At 40.6% G+C, this 23704-nt stretch overlaps 1 protein-coding gene across 2 annotated transcripts in view; it reads right to left on the bottom strand.

The window, feature by feature from the left end:
• Positions 1-2325: 2325 nt before the first annotated feature.
• The window catches only part of nkain2 (sodium/potassium transporting ATPase interacting 2), a gene marked incomplete at both ends in the record, with an annotated part of 84283 nt that continues 62904 nt past the window's right edge, over positions 2326-23704 (bottom strand). The window contains 3 exons of one of the 2 annotated variants that reach the window (XM_080514587.1): positions 2326-2411; positions 9204-9264; positions 20604-20804. In XM_080514587.1, the coding sequence (XP_080370713.1) occupies positions 2326-2411; positions 9204-9264; positions 20604-20804 (348 nt within the window). The remainder of the gene's footprint in view (positions 2412-9203; positions 9265-20603; positions 20805-23704) is intronic. The other variant, XM_080514588.1, reaches the window with a different exon arrangement.

Here is a 23704-nt window from a genome sequence, read left to right as displayed (position 1 = left end):
TTTTGTGCAGCAGAAAATAGCATCTTATGAACATGAAATGGGATGATTTGAGCTCAAATGAAGCAAATATTAAACAAAGAAGCGAAGACAAATGAAACACAGAAAGTTACAAGATCTATCATTTCCAGAACTGATTGTTGTTTGTCCTGATTGGGGTTCACATCTGGTTAAACTCTTCCCTTTATAATAATTATATAATATTTATATAACTTTATTGATGTAGCATTTAAAGAGCAGTTGTTTACAATGCGCTTTAACAGTAAAAAAACACACACACAAAAAAGTCAAGCGAGACACGAAAAGATATGTAATCATAGTCATCTATGATTACAGGCAAAAATGTCAGATGGCAACATGTCTGAATTTTTTATTTTCCCTCACCCCATTTGTACCTTTGCCTGTCGGACTGATATCCTGTTTTAAAAAAAAAAAAAATCTAATAATCAATTAGTAGGTAAAGAATTTAAATGAGGTGAAAATACGAGTCTCTCCAATGCATACACTGACATATTTCAACGTCATCCGAGCATCTGAAGTGGTTGCATTTGGAGACGAGTGCACCACAGAAGAGCCGCCTAATGGCCTCCAATGCTCCAGCTCACGTGTTGTGATGTGTTCTGCATAAATGCTAAACGCTGCTACCCCTTATCAAATACACCTGCAGTAACAGATTGTTCTAGAGGTCAGTCGTAAGCTGATGTCAGGTTATTTCTTTTCCTTTGTGAAGATGAACACATTTCTATCAAACTCTGGAGGCGTTAACTATTGCAAAATTATTTCCCAGCGTGTGGGCGGCGGTTGTACTTTGTGTGAGGCAGACAGAGACATTTTCTTTGGGGCGGTACAGCTGATGCTTTTTTTTTATTTATTTATTTTTTTTATCGGTCCCTGTGGCCTGAGCCAATAAACAGCAAACTGAGGGGGACAACAGCTGGGGAACAATGATAGCATATTGATGACGCTTGTGTAAGTTGGTGTGCATACGTATGCGTGTTTGCGTGGCCGGTGTGCGTGTGTGCGCATTGATGAGTGTACGAGCCGTCTATCAGCACAAATGCTGATGTCTGGATGTTTGTGAGTGCAGCGTGTATTTCTGAGCTGCATGCATTCGTGCGTGTGCATATGTATGTGTGTGTGTGTGTGTATTCATGTTCCAGCTATTGTGTGTGTTTCAGGTTGTGTTTGCAGCCATTATCTTGGGGTCGATGATTTATGATCCGTGTTATGGCTTCCACAGGGGACAAATAAAACTACAGAATGGTCCTTTATTGCATTTCTTCTTTGTTTAGTCTGACGTTTCATCCATCACTCCCTGTTCCTCTTTTTTACCCACTCCACCTCTCTTTCTCTTTCTCTCTCTCTCTCCAACTCCTGGCTCTTTATCTCGTCGTCTCTCGACCCGACTCTCTCCGTCCGTCTGTGTGTCTCTCTCTAATTTGCTCCAGTTCTTTTCTAATAAAAACTGCTATTGATAACCTGTCTGCTGCGGATCAGTGGAATCACCATTATTCTGCTTTGCTGTTTGTTACAGTGGCACGGCTTTGTTTTCCCCCGGACAAAGTGTGACAGTGAGTTTGATGTGAGGGTGTCGAAAACCTGGACTTTTTTTTTTTCATGAAATCTTATTGACTGAGATAAAAATAGACGAGGATCTTGATGAAACTCTGAATCTATGGTTTAAGTATCAACAAGAAAGAAGCCTGAAGATACACAAACCCGAGAAAAAAAAATGTAGATTGGGTATTTAAGAGTTAATTATGAGAGACGGTTCAGGAAAAATAACCAAGGATACAGTGGTTTTCATCACATTTCCCCACTTTTTTTTTCTTCTTCACATGTATGAGGAGTGATAGAAGTGCTAAAACAATGATAAGTGGTGAGACCTTGGGTTGGTAAAGGATAAGAAGCCTTTATGCTGATGCAACAAGAATAAGCTTCTATTAATCAGAACTGCACAAATTATGATATCATGAAAAATGATGCCCTAGAAGGACCGTTGGCAAAATGAGGCCCCATAGTTTGCTGCTCTCAAGCCCAAAAATGTGAAAAGATATCAGCTGTTTATTTCAATAAATACATATATGCATGCTGATTAAATTTGTAGATATATAATTGGTCTTTTACACTCAATAAGCAGCCACAATTACCATAACTTTAAAGTGTGATGTTAATTGAAGCTTTACTATTAAAATAAATACACTTTTATATTGTATTGCAATTTCTTTAAAAGGTTGCATGACTGACACTGAGATTAAATAACAGAAACGTAGTTCAAGCATTTCTAGAAGGCATCTGTATACATACACAAACACAATGTAACTATACTTACATGTACATGGGCTGTAACTGAAGGTGGGAGGTCTTCTGAGGCCCCTGGTAGCCGTATGAGTCGAACCCTCCTATAAAATCAACTGTGGAGAGAAACGGCGCCAATTAGACGAAGCGTGTGTCACTGCGGGTGACACCTGGGGAACATCCCACCACTGATGATTCAAAGCCGAAGGCCTCCCACACCGACAGATAATCTCTGTGGCACTCTGTGTACCAGAACCAGCGTCTTGCCACTGCATGAAAATCCATGCAATGCAAATCAAATTCTATTTTTAGGAAGTAAGACCGAGTCTTACGCGGCGATATATTTATGCCTTGAGAATACGCTTAACTCCTAAATTATCCAGGATGGCTCCACAGGTCCTGGAGTCCAGCAGCTGCCAGCAGGTGGTTCCTTCCCTCAAACTGAGGCGGCGAGCCGGGACTTTTGAAGAGAAGAAGCCATGATTTTTTTAAATCTTTTTTTTACTTTGATGTTACAGAGCTCAAAAAAAAGGGTAGCGGTACTTCCCTCACCTTGAACAGAAGTGCAATTTCTTATTTATCCAGGGAAGATTTGATAACATCAAGTACAATGTGGCTTTTGGCTGTCAGATGAAAAGCAGAGATGAATTTATCTTCTGGATGCATTTTATTTTATTTTTTTTTTAAAAAGGGATGTACAACCACACATGGAGTCCTACAAGTTTAAGTGAGGCAGAAGACATGTTCTGAATTCTAAAACATATTAATAGAAGGTATTTAACTGTCAAATACCAAAGCAATGTGTGTGACATCACCAGCACTTTGAAAGTGCTCAGACCCCAGTACACACTAACTTTAACAACTAAAACCACAAAAGAAAAAAAACTAGTCAACAGATGGATTCCTCAGCTTTCAGCCTGTGAGATTTGGATAAACAAGGTGGGAAAAGGTTTTTTTTTTTTTTTTATTAGTGTAAGATCAACCAGCTATGAAGTTCAGAATTGACAAGTGACATATGACTTTGGATTCGTTTTAGTTGACGTCCTTAAATTGAATCAATCTTTTCAAATTTCCCAAAATGTCAGACTACTTGCAAAGTGGGGGGAAAAAAAACAAAACTGCATGCAAAGACCTTTTTAGCTCCAAAGATTTATTCAAGATTTATTCAGTGGAAACATCTATTGTGAAGTCCCGCGTTACCAGATAACAGCTGAAGGGGGTCAAGATATTTGCCTCCAGACCGTTTTGGTTTTGCTTCATTGGCTAAAAGATATAACTGCACAGAGACATCTTTTTACTAAGAACCTTTTTAAGCACGTGGAATCCTGACAGCGCCACACAATGGGACAACCTTTTTCTATCAGTGATATTTTCTGGCGGTGTTTTATGATCACTCGACTCATTACGGCTGTTGAAGCCAGACAATGCAGAGCGTCTGCCAGCGCCTGATGGATTCCTCCTTTGTGTGGACGCTATTGTGGCGCAACGGCCTGGTGTGAACGGGTAAGGGCTTCCTGCTGATTCATGCCGCAGTCAAATAGTCTCGGTAGAGTTTCTGCCGAGCTCGACCCTTTGAACACAGGAGGAAATGGAGCCTCTAACCTTGTCAGTGTGCTGCCTATCAAGCCGGAGCCGCCCAATTTTAAAATTCTGATACGTTATTCATAAGGTTTGGGATTGTCCTGAAGATGAACAATTCTCTCCAGAATCTGTGAAAAATTCACCATCCGGAGCAGAAAAACAGCGAGAGGGAAATTTCCATTTTCTTTAAAGGGAATAACAGTTGAGTTGTGGAGGCTTTGTGTTCATTTTCTAATATTTACTGTTGATGAAATAGTCATTAATGCCTCAGTGTAAACAAAAATAATCACATAAATACTACTTTAGTTATCTTAGTGTGTGTGTGTTTATATCTATGTGTGGTTTTTGTGTGTTTGATAAGGGATGCTGTGAGACACATGAGACTGGATAGGACGACTGATCATCATCTCACACACACACACGCGCGCACACACACACGCACATACACCCACACACGCAGAATAATTATCGCAGTAATTAGCTTTCTCAGCAACTGAAAATCTTCATTGGTCCTCTGTGGGTATTAACTTTTACACTCAAGGCGTTTTTCTCCACAAAGCTTCCTGATTATTGTTTATTCTACCGCACTGCATTATCACACAGCCTCTTTCAGGACTTCAGGCTCGGCAACATGAAGATTACAATAGATCCTGACATTATTCTGTAAATAATAATACTTTTTTTTATTATTATTATATTCTTGCTACATGAATGTGACGCATGTCTCATGTTTTCATACATATTAAGCCTTAATAATGGCCCGAAACTTCAATTTCAATCTCAATTTTTTTCCTGATCGAATTTGTTCCCCTTGAGACCGAGTGTTGAAATTACCATTGTGGCTTATTATTTCTCATTTGTGTGTCATTCGAAGGTTTTGCCTCGTGCCTGCGCAGATTCTCTGTGTGTGCTCATTCCTTCCCACCACGCAGACCCCTGTCATCTGGATAAACTGGAAGCTCCAAATTGCCTGTTGGTGTGATTTCGTGGGTGTGAAGGTGTTTGTCAACACGTGTTAGCGATGTGATAGACTAGCAACCTGTTCACGGCGTACTCTGCCTCATGCATGCTAAAACAGGCCCGGGCGCCACACACTAGTAACAGGAAAAATGATGGCTGAAAAGATGCTCAGTGAACTGTGTCTGGATTTGTTAAAACCTCCAACAAAGTGGTTCCGCTTCATTTTGTCTTTAACTTATCAAATGCGCATGAATACATGAATAATCAAAGTTAAAGTGCTTTTAAACAGAGAAATACCAGCAGCCTCCTAAATGAGTTGAAGTTGCTGTTGAGGTTTAGGCTCATACTAAATATGTAGGGAAGAAGAAACCTCCCCCCCCCACAAAAAAACAAAGCAATCTCGAGTACACGGACGTTCGTATAGATAGACGACAAAGTTGCATTGCGATTACGTCGACTCTCATTTATAAAACTGCCAAGTTCCAGGAGAACATGGACTGGGAGTCATGGCACTCTGGAGGCCGCCATTGTTGTTGATATTGTCAATCTGCTTGTACATGTTCAGAAGAACTATTAACTACGGCTGTGGTGTGCATGCACAGTCTCAAAAGCTGTGATTGTGCAATAATAAAATATCATAAGTGTGCCATCATCCATTCACTAAAAATTAACAAAGGAACATGAAAGGAGCCCTTGTGGCATTCATGTGTTTGGAAACAAATATCTCAAAAGATTAAAAAAATTCTTCTTTTTTTTTACATCCCACATATCTTCTGAGAACAACTTCTCCTTCACTTGATGACCACTAAAAGGACTAATAAAGAGCTTCACGACAAGAATAGAATGACTGTTCTTCATGATTGTGTGAACTTGTGTCATAATCAGTGTTTAAATCACTGAGTTAAAGTCACAGTGTGCACTCTAAGGTCACATTAACATTAAATGCTGACAGTCTTGATTCCTGAAGAGACTAAAGTGGCAAATCTGCAGACATCTGGACCTTAATCAGAATCTCATCTCTAAATGAAAATCAACATTTGGGCCATATTTCTTGGAAGTTCCTTGAACATGTCGATGAGAACCGAGCAGACATTAAAACTGATGCAGATGTATTGTAGTCTCTCATCTAAAATATCCAAAACGTAATTTCAGCAGAAAATGCTCAAGTAGGACAATGAAAGGAGGACGGAAATACACATTTAAATCCTTTAGCAAAAAAAATCCATCAAACAGCGTGAACAGATGAGTTTTAAAACACACACGTTAAAATACAAAAATCAGTATTTCAACAGTTCAGTCTCATCTTACGCTCCTGTTTAGTTGTATAAAACACCCTTGTGGTGCAAAATAAGCTGAAATGCTCAGTATTGGAAGCCAAAGGCCAAAAAACAACAGTTAAGGAAAGGCCAAATAATAAGTGTTAGACATTAATTATTCAGACGTGGAAGAAGCAGCACAGTGGCATTTCAGGATTGCTGTTATCATCAAGCTTATTAAAATGCAATGTTGAGAAACTTGCAGCTCACAAATAACCATCAAAACTCAATCTCCCTCCATTAAAGCGAGGGAGATATAAACACACAGTGAGATTACCCTTAACCATTAACAAAGTGATGATTTGGTGTTTCCCTGTGGCTTCATTGAACGCAGGGATAGTCGCGCCACATGAGGAGCCTCTTGGTGCTGACCTGCTGTTTTAGAGCAGATGGGAATAATTTCCCCGGACAACCTCAGCCAATCAAGAAGTAAAAAGCAGAGGAATGCGTCTGCTCTCGAGTGTATCCACTGATCCTGTCTGCATTCATGACCTATCAATATTCATGTCTTATGCAAACAGAAACCTCACATCCGTGCTGAACAAGACATGCTTCGGTATTGATCCTCAGGAAAGATCAGTACTATACTTGAAAAGAAAGTCTGAACTCAAGGCTTCTGGAAAATGGACTCATTCGGATTAATGAATTTCAGAAACAACAATCAGAGTAAACACAGTGATTTGCCTCATTCTAATCTTTAAAGGTAACTAGTAACCATCTTCAGCCTCTTCCTAATCATCAGAGTTGAGTCTGTTTATCAATTAAAGAGAGAATAAAGATAAATGATCCGTAACTAGTGCAAATCTTTTAGTTCCCCTGTCTCTTCTCTTCTTCACGACTGTTGCTTGGTGATGGTGGTTGAATGTGGTAAGCATGTGGGTGAGGCCTACAGTATGAATGAAAGAGGACTTTGATCCCGCATGAATCTATTTAGCTCTCTTCATCCTCCACCCGTCTCGCTCGTCTCCCTCTTGGCGTGCAACTGGAAATGAATGAGCCTGGCTGTGAAACCTGCGGGCTACAAGTTTCCCTTTGAATTCACTCGGTAAAGTGTTGGTAAAAACTCTCATTCCAAGACGGCTTCATTCAGGCCTGCCGCTTTGTTACAAAATGAATGAAGAAGCCACGGAGGAGGCGCGGCCAGAAAAAGCAATTTACTTTACAAGTTGGACCTGAATCCACTCAACGCTACTTCATCAAACATATTACAAATTGACCATTTATTCTTCCAAACAGTGTGGAGTCACAGCTTTGCATCCGTAACCACAGCAGCTTCTTCAACTGTTGGATTGTTATGAGTGCCAAAGTGCTCAAGAAACACTTGGAACCTACCAACGGAGAAAAGTCTTTAAAAAAAAAAAAAAAAAAAGTTGTCCAAAACAAGAAACGGGAAACAATACACAAAGGGTGAAACACTGATGTCTCAAGAACGAACAAAGGAGGTATTTCTACGATACGTAACTTCGTGAGACACTACAGCGGGGGAAGCGGTTAACCATCTCTGCGTCTTGAGACGCAGATGGGAATTAGGTTTTTGCCCAGATGAGCTGAGAGATGTTGCAGGAGACAAAGATACTTTTGCTTCAACACTCTCTAGATTGCTGTCACAACCCCATTTGAGCAGGAAGGAAAACAGAAAACAATTGTTGGAGGCTGTCTACATAGAGTGTACAGAGGACGTGATCAAGGTCATAATTGAAATGATCATTGTGTATATTTCCCATCACAATGCCATAAAATACATAAACGCCGCCAGCTAGTCGAGGACGGCAACGCCATTAACAGTCTCACAAAACTCCCACAGTTGAAGTACTGCAAGCCGCTCGCCCTCCATGGTCACTAAGACCTCCGAATCATGAGCGCCAAATACTGTCTGAGTGAAACGGCTTCAGGTCACTGTAGTGTTATGTTATTGCTGGGACAAAATCAAAAAAAAAAAAACTAACCAAGAAAACGCAGCTTGGTTACATTATATAAAGCTCAATATAAAGCTGCTCGAAACCAAGCAAAAACAAAGTTGGGCTCACTGTGCAGTGTCTTTTGGCTGTGATTGTACAGCTACTAAACCAGAGGTGTCAAACATAAAGGTCGTGGGCAACGGCCCTGCAAGAGACTACAAGACATTTTCAACACATTTCTTGAGAGTATCAGACACTACACAACACTGAGACCTGAGATGGGATATCAGACTCACTGTCAGCGTGAGTTTATAAAAACATGAATAATGCAACAACAATAGGATACGTTTTTTTTTCAATGTAGTACTACTATACTATACTTAGTAGTCAATTTTGGTTATAATTGTTTTGTTTTGTGAAAATATAGACGCTTTCATTAAGTATATTCTGCGCCACAACAAATAAAACTTTCTAAGTTCATATTTAAAGGTTATTATGACATTATTTTCCAGATCAGGCCCACGCAAGATAAAAATTGGGCCGTATGTGGCCCCTGAGCTAAAATGTGCTTGACACCTTTGTAGCAAACAGTGCCATTGCTGACACTCCACCTGAGCAAAGAACTCAAAAGACCCCATAGATATTTGATGAAATTCTGGCTCAAACACTCCAAGGAATATATTTAACACGAGACTTACTTCAAAGCCGGGAGTGAACAGTGCCTTTACATCTTTTACAGGGATCACCAGATGGTAAGCATGTGAAGATGTACCCGAAATCTCTTTAGTATAACTGAGGGCATTAAAGTTAATTAACTCAATTAGCTACCTAGCGTCAGTTGATAAAGTGTGCCAGCGGCAGTCTATTCAGCCGACTAGAAATGAGAAGATTGTGTCGCATGCCTCAATGAGACATCACATTTTTACGTTTCCTTTCATGTCGGGTTGCCCTTCTGTCTCGAGATGCTGTTGGTGCCGAGATTCCACCTGTGGCTCCGTTCACTATCTGATTGACTCATTCATACAAAATGAAACATACATCAATATTAAGATCTTTTTTTCTTGTACTATCTATAAGAAAAAGAAAACATTTGAGAACTGTCTTGTATTTGTCACGTGCATGTGTGCAAGCAGGACTGGGATTGTATACTTACAGCTATCCTCTTCTTCAGAAATGAGCTTGACAACGTAACAGGCGTAGATAAACCCCACCAGCTGGAGACAAAGAGGAAAAAGAAATAACAGAGTGGATTATCTCATGCAACAGTGAATGAAAGAGGAAAAGAAAGGAGACATAGACGTTGAACGAATAGTTGGAGCGGACAAGAGAAAACAGGTGTTGGTGTAAGTGGAGCAGAACAGCACGGTGGTGTTTTGCTCCAAAATAGAGCACGCACACACACACACACACACACACACACACACACACACACACACACACACACACACACACACACACACACACACACACACACACACACACACACACACACACACACACACACACACACACACACACACACACACACACACACACACACACACACACACGCGCATCTTCAATGACAAACACAAGGTTGTCCACATTTTTTATGGTGTTAGAGCTGATTTAATACATATTTTCAAGTTGTAGAGGTATATATGTATTAGAAAAAGTACTTGCACACAACAAACATCTCTCCATGGTGATGCTGTGCGCAAACATAAGCAAGACTGTGATAACTTAAATTTAATTTTTAGCTCAACTGTTCCCTTGATGTTTCAAGTCAAGAGGTAAAAACATCTTCTATATTTTCGCTGCCATCAGATAAAACCACCACCACAGTGGATTCTGCTTTATCTCCTGTAACCAAGACATCAACCTCACAATGTGCACATGCTTGGAAACAGTATAAAAGAGACAGTATTTGGGTGCTGATGATTCTTAAAAAAAAATGTGTGTGTGAGATATTTAAAACTGATGTAGCAGTTCACATAACCACAACACCTTTGCTCTTTGATCCACTCTTTCATTGGTGGTCTGTTTCCAAGGCAACTGCTACCTCGCAGCACCGGATTTAAGTGGGGCTACAGAAAGGTGCAGTCAATGTAGGGTCAGTATTTTAGTGACCTTGCCACCCCGCGATGATCGAAGAGGAAAGCGCGATGAAGAGAGGCAGGAATGTGAGAAGAAAGAAGTATAAGGGCGGGTCAGCGACGGAGGCACACGTGTGTGTTTCAGTGAGGCGTCAGGTTAACAAATGATCCTGAATGAGGATGCATTATGCCTGAAATAAGGCTTTAAGCATGTGCTGGGTGGGATGACATTGACCTGGTTGGTATTCTATTGACTACCTGGACACATGCCAACACACACAAGTTGCAAATGTGAGGGGCTCCATTTGAGATTCAGTGTATATCTCAAGGTCTCGACCTCATTTAGTCTAAATAATGTTCAGCTCCCACAGCTCCTCTCTCCTCCCTGCTTTTCTCTTACCGTTTCACAATTTCCTTCCTATTCCCTCTTCCTCTCGAGCATTCCCTTTGCATTCTGTCTTTCCATCTCTGCCTTATTTTCCCCACCATCTGATAAGCAAAGAAACAGCTCTCGCCGCGAAAAAAGACAATAAAAGCTGGTGTTGTGCTGTGTGGGAGCGAATCTCCTTAATGTGAAAACAAAGAAGACATTGCTTCCAGTACATGCTCATCAAAAGTAATGTGCAAATCAATTTGTTTGATTTAGCAGATATATCGTGAAAAAGCACCACAGGTCACGTATCCTGTTAAAAGCGAGTTCATAAAAACATCTGCGCTGTCATTCCAGTTGACAGCAATATATTATTTGAAAGATTTAGATGACCTCAACTCACAGACCGCCTCTCCTTTCTCCCTGCCAACCACCCCAAATTATTCATTTATCAGGATTCACTTGAATAAGACCTTTAATGTTACAAAGTCAAAATGTTGACTTTCAAGAGTTTAGGGGTTGTTTCTTGGCATGAAGAGGAAAAGCTGATCTGCTCCGACCTGCTCTGTCTTTGGCAGGCTCATTGCCTCTGAAAATGACTTTCGGGTGCAGTTTTGTTGGTGGGACTGAACGTGGTGCACAGACCCGTGATCAGTACGTTTCTCTGCACATCAATATCCTGTTAATATTCTCCAAACCCCCAAGTACTCTGTTTTGGCATCGCTGCATGTAAACATAATATCCCGTTTACAATAAGCCTGATCTTTCATCCAAGTGAAGAAATCCAAATAAGATAGCTGGGCTGCATCAATATTAGCTACAAGACCTTATCTTGTTTATTGCTGGAGTTCTGCGCGTCTGCAGTTATATATACCAACTATTCTGAACACGAAGCCCGCAAAGTTTAAGTGTCTGGTTGTTTAAGTTTTGAACTGCCCAAACAGCCCCAAAGTAAAGATGAATGTAAAATCTATCACAAAACTCTCCCCACAAAATTCTTGTGGCTGACAGTTGGATCAAAGAACATCTAAAGAACCGTCCACATTTCTTAGTACACAATGATGTAGTCTGATGAAGGTGACAGTTTGTAGTCCTGCACAGCAGTGACTGGTATAAAAGAAGCTTGGGGCAATCTGATTTATATCGTCTTCAAGTTTCACTGAAAAGTTCACAAATGTACCCAAATGTTTCTGTTAAATCAAAATATCCATTCAGAATGATACAATGTATTTATTTTAATGATATTAACTGAATAAATTAATATAAATGTATAACATTTTCGGCTGGCATTACTGAAGCATGCTGATTCTGATTCATCAACTGTTCAGGTGGTCAGAGATTTGGACTGTCAGATAATAGATCACGTTGAGCCCTCATTGTGGTTGTGTTCTTGAGCAAGGCACATATACATCCTAAAGGAAGCAAGCAGCAGAGACGCATAGAAGATAGAAGATATGTGGACTACTCAGGCCTCACACTTAATGATGTACAGATTGTGGAAAAGAACGCACCTCCACAACTCTAATATGCCTTGAGGTATGAATATGAGTGTATGTGTGTGTGTGTGTGTTTGTCTCTCTGTGTTTACCCTCTAATGGACTGATGACCTTTCCAGTATGATCCCTGGTATCAACTACAGCCCCCATTTAGCCTCCCCTGTAAGTCTTCTCACTTTCCTCACGAGTACAACTATAGTCTCACTTACTTATTTACTCACAGACTTAACAAATATCCTGTGCCGCTCAATACTTGCCCGAAAAAAACCAAACAGATTTTCAGTTAATATTGTAAGACTAAAGCATGTGAGATGCTGCATGATTCAGAGTCCTGCACATATCCGTACCTGTAAATGTACGGATTTACATTATTCACCCATTCCAAAGCTTTTTTGCAGGTACCCAACCCGGTGCAGCACACTGGCATGTGCTCGGTGTTCCCTGCAGACAGGTCCACCATGTTTTGTACACAGGCATCCTCAGCTTCTCCTCCTTCTTCCTAATTAACTTTTTGATTGGATCAGGTCAGAGAATGGACCAACCTCCACCAAGCAGTTGATATTGGACATATGAAGAGGTGCTGGAGCCAATTGTACCTGGAGGACAGGGCCCATTCTGTTTCATGCCTCTGGCTCTATGAGTGTTGAGATAACTCTGTGTTAACTGATCAACTGTTTGGCGGCGGTTGAGCCATATCTGCGTAGATTGACTGAAAATGTTCTTACAGACATCATTGTTGCTAAAGAGACACTTAATGACTTTAGTGACGTTTGAACATTTTCTCAAACCCCACGAGTAGTTTATCATATGGAATATTGCATAAAATTTCATGACGCCTACCTGTTTCAACGAACTTGTCCACTTTCACGGTGGAAAAAGTAAGGTTTACAAACGAATGTGACATGAAAGAAAAGAGAGAAGGCTTTAAATCTTATGTTTGGTTGGACTGAATATGAATTGAAGCGAGCTACTCTCAGATTTCTCAGACAGAAGTCTTTTTCCCATTTTGTCTTCGGATTAAGGTTATCTAGTTACTGCAAGAACAAAAGAACAAACAAAACAACAGAAAACCTGAGAGATGTTTGGCTTGACAAGTGGAAATGGAAATAGCAGTACTCCCTGCACTGATCGGCCTGACAAGCAATAACTTGTAGAACGTCTCCTCTCCACCTCACGGCGCCATGTACCTCATTCAGAGCAGAACCCATTCTTTGTGAGGCCTTATGTGCCTTGTGACACGTACATGTGCACACACTCACACACAAACATAAACAGTCTTTATCTCATTTCTCAAACACAACTTATAGCAGGTGCTTGTTGCCATGGTAAACACGGCAAATGTGTTTAGCTATGCAACAGTAAGTGAGAAAAAAAACACGAAGAGAGCGGTAAGAGTCGGGGAAATAGACTGTCAGACTGTACATGTTCTTTCTTTCTGCAGTGGGTGACTTTAACACCCCCCCACCCCCACCCCCGTTTCAGAGTCTGAACAGTGTGTTCCTAACAAATGTTTTCAATTATAATGACTGTAAAACAGGCATCTAGCGCTTCGGTTACACCTTAAATGACCTTAAAATGAGGCAATTTGATATGAAGAAATACTGACAAGACACTCGCAATCGCACGTTTTCTATCTCAGCCTCGGTAGCGTCTCGGTGAGTTTATTTTTATGACTCCTATTTGGCTCTCATTCCGGATCAGTCTGCATTAACTGTAATTAAGTGCACTCATTAAATAAAACCAAAATGAAATGGGGTGTTGCAATGGTTAATGTCGCTCCCAAGCAAGATACAGCAAGACCATCTTGGGTTTGATTAGCCCTCTCCTCCGACAGAGGCAAATCATTTGGATGAACAGCTGTGATTCACCCACAGGTGTGATTCTCACAATGAATGGTGGCCTTTGTTTAGTTTTCAGCCCTGAGGCAGATTTTAAACAGTGTAAATGAAAGGATGATTATAACGGGTGATAACTGGTAAATATAATGGCGATCCAACTAAGTCTTTGGTGAGAAAATACAGCAAAGTTCACCAACGTTAGCTTTAAGACAGTGTCTCAAGAAAGCAACAATAACTACAAACATTACATAGAATCAAACAAATGGAAAAAACACTGTGTGCTTTGTCTTTCACTGAAAGAAAAAAAATCCTTAAAAAAACAACATTTCTATATAAATTGGAATACAAACATGACTACAAAGCTCAAACATGCATGCAAGGCCACAAGATGAATGAACGGTTTAGATTCAACGGTTCAGTTTGTGAATAGCAGCCAAACTTTCATAATGGAAATCTGTTTTGTTTCAGACTTCAGCCAGTACTCTAAATGATACTCCCACATGATGTGTGGCATGAACAAACTGAGGTGGAACATCTCAGTTTATTAATTTTAGTGTCCAAAAATGTTATTCACGTCTGGATAAGAGACCAAAACAAAGAGAAAAACTGGTCATTTTCAAAATAATCAATTTTAAGTGGCAGCAAACTGGGTGAAAAACTGAAGGTTTACATTATGCAACAGAATAGATTTTAAGCAGTGGCTGTATATTGTGTAATGTAAATTTGTGTGTGGGTGGTTATCTGTTTATATCACCATGTGACAGACTAATTATTTCTCCTGTTATTACCATATTGGTGTAGTTTAAACAGGTACATACCGTATCCGTCTTGTAAAAGACTCCAGGATTACCGTATACCCACTCGAGATGGTACACTGATACAAATCAATATGGTTTTGTCACATAACAAACACCACGCACCCTCTACAATCGCTGTCAGTGAGGTTCTGCAGGATAAAGTGGTTGCGGATATCAAATGGATGGATTTTAAACCGGATAGCATCTTTCCACTGCAGATTTCATGTAACCAGTGTCGGTACTGTCAGGATGGATTTCATTTTCATCATACGGCGGGAAAGTCAGACAGATGACACCCACGCTGAAATGCTCAGGAAATCCTATAAAGGTATAAGAAGGGCTGCATTTGCAATGTGCAATTTAGCCAAGCAAATCCCATTAAACTCAAGGAAGATAACTGAATCATCATTTTTTTTTTCTCCTTGCAACAATCACGTCCCAAACACTCCCTCAGCAGAGTTTCTGACAGCACCTGGAAGTTTTAAACGCAGCTCAGGGAGAAATTAGCTGAATGTCAAACATCTGGTGTTCAATGAGGACGGGGATTATGCGCTGTGTTCTGCACAGAAGCGGAGACCACAAAGCTCCCGGATTGCATCGTGGGATGAGACCTTTCAGAAAAAGCAAGTGCAGATGCCAAGGGAGGGCATCTATATGTCAGTCGCCCAGTGACGCAGTTTGTCCTCCACCAGAGAGGAAGGTGACGACGTGTTCTGCCAAAACAAATGCAACCGAATGTGCTGACGGAGCTGACTTTTCACCATCCCAGTCCGCAGAACATTAAAAAAAAAAAAAATTCAAATGAGCTTTCATGTTAATAAACACTCACAATTTCCGGTATGCTGAAGTCGCTTTGTGTGAAACATTGATTGAACGAATAGCTCAATCAACTGTTGCAACAATGAAGATGTCAGATCTACTGGATCAAACCGACTAATCAGCTGACCGACCAGCTGACTGAACAACAGCCTGCGTCAGCTCTGCAACTCATCCATGATGAACCATTTCATAAGCCAGAGCTGCACTCACAAATCACAGCGACACTGCAATCAATAATTACATTTAATCACTTTCATCTAAATGAGTTTGAAGTGCTTGAAGCCCGTGGAAAACTACACACAGCTCACTGCAGCAGCACATGAACCTGAAATTAAGTAAAATGCAGCCTCAACCTCACTCGCCCTCAGAGGATGTTTGTTTTCTTCTTATATGCAAAAATGTTTCCGCTGCCACTGATGCACAAATCATTCATTTGTTTGATAGATTCAGAAGTTTCACAATTACAAGTTGTAGACATTCTAAAAATAAGGGATTAGAGCTTTCGTTGACATTACTTTGTTTTGTGTCTCTTCCCTGATCTTTAACAACTATTAAAATCTGACTTCCCCATTTGGATGGAAGTATGTGAGTGATGATGATGATGGCAACAACAGTTTGTCCAACATATGTTGATTCAATCCCACAAAAAAAAAAAGATCTCCTGCCTCCACCACCTAGGAGTTCCAAGTAGTCTTTATGGTGTAATTGAGAAACATTTTGATTGTGTTTTAATAATGTCTCACTGTGAAAATAAACCGAGCTCATTAAATAAACTCTGCAGGTTTGTGAACACGAGCGCATCAGGATTTACGAGGTCACGCAATTAAGTGCAGACGAACAGATTACTCTCACAAGCTGCCGGGTGAGGGGAGGGTCACGGACCGGTTGTCTGAAAGTTTCTGCTGTCTGCCGGTTTCAGCAGAAAAACATCGTGTCAGATTTTTCACAAGAGATATGTCAAGGGTAGGAGCCAATTTGGGCAACAACATATTCATCTGTGGATTTTCAGTTTAAAGCAGTTGCTGTTTGTTCAGACACTAAACAAGGGAGGGTCGCTGGTGTGCAGCGTGACTGTGGCACACAACTCAACTGGAAATGATGTAGTTGGCATGCACAGCCACGATTTGGAAAGAACAATACATTCTAAATGTTAACAATGGTGAGATATGACTAAATTGGATTGCTATTACTGTACTGGTGTTTTCAACTTTAAAACTCCCAGGAGAATATGGACTTGGAGTCATGACACTTATTGCTATTGTCCAGCTACTCGTGCATGTGCACAAGAACTATTTACTACAGCCATGGTGCACATGTGCAGTGGGAGCGGTTCCAGGAAAGTTGCATTTTCCAAAAGGCAATGTAAGATTTCTGTTTTCACTTGAAAAAGAAATGACTGGTGTGAAATTACCCTCAAGATATAATCCATCCGATATATTTCTGTGACATAAAGTGCTTTAAGTTTCATGATTACTTGCATTGTGGAGTGCAGCCTCGACATCTCCAAGTTCTGTTCCCAAACAAAAACAACAGTGGAAAATTTCAATGATGAGTTTATCCACTTTAGCTGACTTTATGCAAATGAGTGAAATTACCTGCAGACAGACACTCTTCTAGACCACTGGGCCAACAGAACGCCTCGTCTTAGATCTTTCTTTTGTGTCAAATATAATCTAATTATGACTTTGTCTGTGCTATTAGTGGGAACAAAAAAAAAAAAAAAAGAAGAAGCTGAAAAACACAGTAATTAAAGAAGTCATGCTTGTGCATTTCCCTACTGTGCAACAGCCTGGCAGTGATGGCCTACATTACACTGAGCACTGCGTCGATCTCCCAGGAGGAGCCCTCTGCTCCGTCTCAGCACAGATGATCCTCCTACTGTGCAACAAATTGTGAAGAAATTGTAAAAGTCTGAAAAACTAATGAGTCCTCTCGTCAAAAATCACTTGTTCAAACAGTCAGGTGGCAAACCCATCAGTTTATGATGTTACAATTAAATTCGCGCCACATGGAAAACACAGAACCATGAGAGACAGTCTGTGGAAAATAGATTGTGAAATGAGATGTTTTCTCATAAGAGATAAACAGTGCTATCTGCGGTGGATGTAAGACTTCGTGTGCACTTAGAAGTGGTGCATCATATTAATGTGTAACTCAGTGAGATGGAGACTAAATCAGACAGCCAGTGAGGCAGTGAGACAAGCCAGCAAGTCCATCACGTACCCAACTGACCGCCCAGCCAAACAAATTATGCTCTGTTGAAAAACTTGACAGCTGCAGTGCCTCAGCGGCTGTACTTCTTCTGCTCTCGTACTTATTTTCTTGTCCAGCTCATTCCCATTTGCCTTGATTTCCTACAATCGTACGTCACATCCACACACCCCCCCCCCCCCCCCCCAACCCCTCCCCCGCCCCCTTAATTTTCACTCGTCGTGAACAAACCAGATAACCCGCCTCTACAGCTTAGGCTCAGGCTAACTAAACCCTAACCCCCAACTTAGTCAATTACCGTAAACCAGTCAGCCAGTAGGGGCTGTGAACCTGTCAGACTGGAGAGTCTGTGCTCATGGAGCATGACAGTGTTTCCACACACCAATTACAGTGAGAAAGTGGTACAGCTGTGTGGTGGTGGTGGTGGTGGTGGTGGTGGTGGTGGTGGTGGTGGCGGCGGCGGCTTGGCACTCCGCCACACTATAAGTACCACTATCGATTGACAGAGAGGCACGGAGACTGCACGAGGAGAGGAGGCAGTCATGAATAGTGAGGGGAGGGTAGGAGGCAGAATGATGCACTTTTACTTTCCCCAAAACTTTCTCGCTGTTTTCACCCCCCCCGTCTTTTCTCGGAACGATGCATGCAGTCACATTAAAGCACCGGTTTGTTTTGTTGCGCACAGGTCGGCTTCCGCACGTATGCTCTGAAAACACAGAGCGACCCGAGATGAAAAGTGGTAGGCCTCCTTCATTCCCGATCTTCAATTCCTCTCTCTGTTCTGTCTTCTGATCCCCCTAATTATCACAGCTTGACAGAGCAGGAGAGGCAGAAACACGGAGGGCAAAGGTACGAGACAGGCAGCGGGAAACACCGGGAGGAAAAGCGCTTTGGCAACAATGAAATGAGACACAGACAATTGAGATAGAGGAAGAGTTTCTCAAGCAGCTTATCTTTTGCATTCTATGTGCATAAGGGGTTGCAATGCGCTTTAGAATACGTCAAACCTAACGCAATAGTGAGAGGAATCAACTTATTAAGCGCATTCCTTATGCACACGTTTCGAGAGCAATCACAAACTAAAGGAAGTTATAAACAACTGAGTTTTAGCGAGTAACTACTTTTCAAAAGTTCATTTAAAAACAACACACACATCTCACACACCTAAAAATACACAATACAGGATAGTTGATCTAAAAAAAATATGATTATTACAAGGAATTGGGATAAATTTAATTGAATCAATTGATAAATTTTTAACATTCTGGTTGCATTAATATGCTTTACTGCAGCAAACCTAAGTGCAACTTCGTTCACCTCCCCCGACAAATATTTTTCTTTTTATATCTTCAGTTCACATTTCTTCATATTGTTCATTTCTTCATATTTTTCAATCACAGAGAGTGTTTAATGACTCAAGGATGTATTCATGATGTATTGAATATCAATGAAAAACATATACAAACTGTTATTCTCCTGACTCACAATAGCCATTTGATGTTTGCAATACTTTAAATACCCCATGAATAGGAAAAATACAATTCCACAATTTTGTTCGTTGAATAATTGTTCCATTTGCACTTGATCTTTATGAAATAACTGACCAAATGAAAAAAAAAATCCTTCCTTATATTTCCTTTTGCAAATCGGTGTTAAATATCGGTGTTTGTTTCGAGAAGGAAAGTTCATAATCCAAAAAGAAGCCGTCAACCTCGCAGGCCACGCCCCCTCACAGCAGGCAGACGTCTGTGAAGCAGCGCTCATCTTTTCAATTGCACAGCTTATTTCTCACTTCAAACGTTTTCAGGAATACATTTCACCGAACTGTTTCAATAATAACAGAGAAAGTTTATGTCCCGGATGCGATGTCGTTTGCGTTGTTGATGCGTTAAGGGGCACCACGTAACCCCGCCTTGCATTGTCATGCAGTGTAGCTCATGTGTGACCAGCGAAAGGAACAAAGAAGACAACAAAACTTTTTAAGGAAAGACTGTGGATGTGTGCATGGATACAAGCAAAGCGAGACAATCAAACAGTTATTTTAGCAGTTTTGAACCCATTGCATCCAGGTAAATAAATAAATAAATAAATAAATGTGCACTGCCCTCTACTGGATGTTTTGCCTAAAGACCACGCCTATGTAAAGCCTGGAGTATGAAGGTAGTGACGCGTGACAACGTTTGAAATATACATACCGTTTTACGTGCATAAAGGAAGCATATTTGTGCCTTAGAACACAGAGGCCACGCCCTAAAACCCAGCTTTGTATTAGCAAAACGTATACACCAAATTAAATATCACTTTAGCGTGATTTTCATTGTCTGAACTATAGTTCTCACTATCATATGTGATGCCAAAAAACTCATAGTCAAGATAAATCTACATGTCGCTTCTCCTTTAATAAAGGCACTTTAAGATCTGTTTGATCTCCTGTCATTACACACTTCTGGTAAAAAAAACATTTGAAAGTAAAAGAGGTAAGCTACAGATTTGATTGACATTTTCAGCAGCTCCAATGTTATATTAAGCCGGCACTGCGGTTGGTGCTGAAGAGGCTCATTATGCTGCATTTGCATTTCTATGGAATATACAGTCAGTAGACACCTGCAAGATGAGCCATCAGGCATTTGGCTGATTTACAGGTAAAGAAAAAGAAGATATTTTATGTGATTTGTGACAATAACGTGACACAGATCAAGATCTAACTTGAAAACAAGCCCAGAGCCACGAGACAACAACTGCGAAAATCTATTTTCCATTTCATGGGGACTTCAAAATCGCAAACATGCTTTGTAATTGTTGCAGACCCAGCTGTGAGTACAGGTCATTCCTGTTAGTATAAAGCCTTTCTAAAGCCCTAATCCAACAGTGCGAGTCCTACACACTGATACTTGAGTGTGAAATTACATTGCTTTTCAAAAAGGGCCTATTTAGCTGAAGTACTTACAGCCAGGAGTATCTGCAGCGAGGAATGAGCCACCTCGATGAACTGAAAATCCATCAGACAGCCAGATATAGATATATATCGGTGGTCCTCAGGTGCCCAGGAGGGAGGAGGGGTGATGGGTGTCACCCTGCACCCGGGGCCGTTCTCCATCCACCAAGAGCGATGCATGGACAGGTTGAACGTCAGGACAAGGTCGGAGTCCTGGTGAGACACGGGGAGAAAGATAAACAGAGTGAAACAGGGTTAAATTACATCCTCAGACACAGGCTGAATGTCAGAGCAGGTTTTAACCGAGTTTTAATTAAAGCCCAACTGTTTGTCATGACCGGGTCTGGGAGTCAGACACAGGGGGAGAGCTAAGAATAAATGCCAGATTTATACCTCTAATAGTTCTGGATCACTCAGCCTAGATGTGACTCATGTCTACAGAGGGTTAAAGTAAGAGCTATAGGACAGAGATGTATAAAAACCATGGCAAGAGGTTGAAAAGAAAGAAAGGGGAAAAAAACAGAGGCACAAAAAGAAGCATTTGTTTCACATTAAAAGCTGTTGAATCCGCATTGTATTGTGAAGTAATGAAAGGGTCAGCAATTAAACTCTGTTTTGGTTCCACTTTAGTTCTTCTGGTGTATTTTGCTTCACGCGGGGCGATCCCAAAACTATGACTGCCATTAAAAATTGAGAGGCATATTACTTTTAATGAGGGGGTTTATGGCACATCTACAATATGCGAGAATGACGGTGAGTAAAAGTCAGTCAATCTACCACTTTGACCCAGTTTGAATTATCCATCACTGGATGGATTGCCATGAAATTTCATCAAAACAAACTAATCTTAGCGTCGAGTCAGGTGTGTTGTAGTTCACATCATGTTGGGAAGAGATAGTCAGAGACGAGAAGAGACTGCGGATGATAAACAATAAGGTTCAGAGGCTGTTTGGCGTGCTCTTTCCTGACAGGCTGTATTCCAAAGGTGCTGCATCATCAAATCCCACCAAAAGACTCGATGAAGGATTCTTCGGAAGGAAAACTCCTTTAATGAGATCATCTTTTAACATCCATTTAACATCCAAGTGAATTCTCTTTGTCTTCAAAAAAACCCTACAATTCTATGGACGCCTTCAGCAATCCCCAATCCTGGACTCTTTTATATTGTAATGGTGCAAACTTAAGATCACGTTTGTGTATGAATTCAGTGTCTATAACATTTTGATAATTTTGTTGTATCTTCATGGCAGATTAACCTTGCATTTTAAAAACAAATATCAAAACTCTCAAGTCCAATTCGGTGTTTTTTAAAACTTTGACAAATGGGAGAAATGAGGAGTCGGACCACCGACATGAGATTGAAAATTGTAGTTATGAGGGTTTACTTTCAGATCATCAGGGAAACTCAATATGCAAGTATAACTCCAGAATTGACCAGAACTGCCTTATTATGCATTTACATACATTGTACATTTAAACAAAATCATCACAGTAAAGATGTAATGAAACATTTTTTTTCCCACAACATAAAAGTCTAAAATGAAGAATTCCTGCAAACTTGTGAACATTATACCATAATGTCATGTGCTTTTCTCTATTAATTCATTTTTTTTGTAATACAACACTGTGTTCACACCGGACAAAGAAGAAAATGAAACAAAAAAGCAAAGATTGCCCTCAGGTTTGGCTCATTTTATACTCAGACTGACCAAAACATGTAAACAAAAAGCCTCTCTGGACTACGAGTATATTTTCACTTCCATAACTCCTACAGAAGTGCAACGTGCCGGAGCCTGAATACACTGCAATGCATATATCAACACTTGTGGTGTTTTTTTTTTGTTTTTTTTTTACCAAAGTGAACGTTCAAAAACTGCTTACAAATGTATAAAGTCAAAATAGCGGCAGAAATCCCTCTGTTGCAAACATCACTTGTAATCTGCTGCGAGGATCTGATACTTCTGAGGCCCGTCACATCCTGTCTTTGGTCTGTTTAGGGGTCTTTGGTCCGGGCTGCGTGCAGACTTCAGTCAAACTTCAATCAAACTGCACCACAGTGTGTTTGGAAATCAACACAGTTTGAACAGCGGGGCTCGGTAGGCTTGCTTTGTGCCCACTAGGGTTAAAAAAAAAAAAACCCAACAAAAAAAAAAAAAACCCTGCAGCATTTCCACAAATGGACCACATGAACAGAACAACTGTACCGTATTTCACTTTAATTGGGCCAAAAGTGTGAACATACTTTCAATTTGCAATTTTATGTCATCCAACAGAAATAATCTTTGTCTCCAAATTTGTGTTACAACCCCCCCAAAACCTGTTATATTTATGTATTTAAATGAGATTTGTCAGATGCGTGATTTGGATTAAGTAACCTTTGCAGATTTTCTATTTTGGTGCTTCTTCTGTCATTCAGTGTGTCGACCACGGCAGTAACAGTCTCCTCGCTGGTGCAGATGTACATTGACCACATCGCGACGGCTCCTGCAGCTCCACCACAGACAATCTGAACAGCCCCATTTTCATTTATTTTAATTCTATAAGCCTTAAAGATGCACAATGAATCAGCTGCGACTTGTCTCACTTTAAATAATGCACCTGTCAATGATTTCACTAAGTGGGCGAGAGACATGCATCATCCCATCGACAGCAATGTGAACCACACTGACACACATCATGCACTGCCTCACCAGTGGGTCAAATGAAAAGGCGTGTGTATTTAAAATCATGACGAAAGATGAAATCGCCTTTGCTCTGGACAGTTTCACCAATACAGGGAAGGATTTTTGACTTTTTGGGGATTTAGTTAGCAAAGTTTAATTACTTTTCAGAGTCAAGATGAGCTCCAACTGTGGTTTGATGTTACTAAAAAAAGGCAGATACAACGAAAAAAAGAAAAGGTGAACAAACCGGTCACTCAATAATCTGAGAGTTCACTCATTTTTGCATGAAATCAGTTTCAGTATTTGAAGTGAATTAGAGTCTTTAAAGCTTCACTTCTTCCACTGACATCAACACCTCCCTCAACAAGGTCGGTTTCTTCTCTGTTTCCCATTTCATCTTAACCTGTTACTCTTATCCTCCCAGCACATCCACAGCGTTTGTTCCTGTTC

The sequence above is a fragment of the Blennius ocellaris genome (assembly GCF_963422515.1).
Source record: "Blennius ocellaris genome assembly, chromosome: 18".
NCBI classification, from domain to species: domain Eukaryota; kingdom Metazoa; phylum Chordata; class Actinopteri; order Blenniiformes; family Blenniidae; genus Blennius; species Blennius ocellaris.
This window is presented reverse-complemented; position numbering and strand designations above follow the sequence as displayed.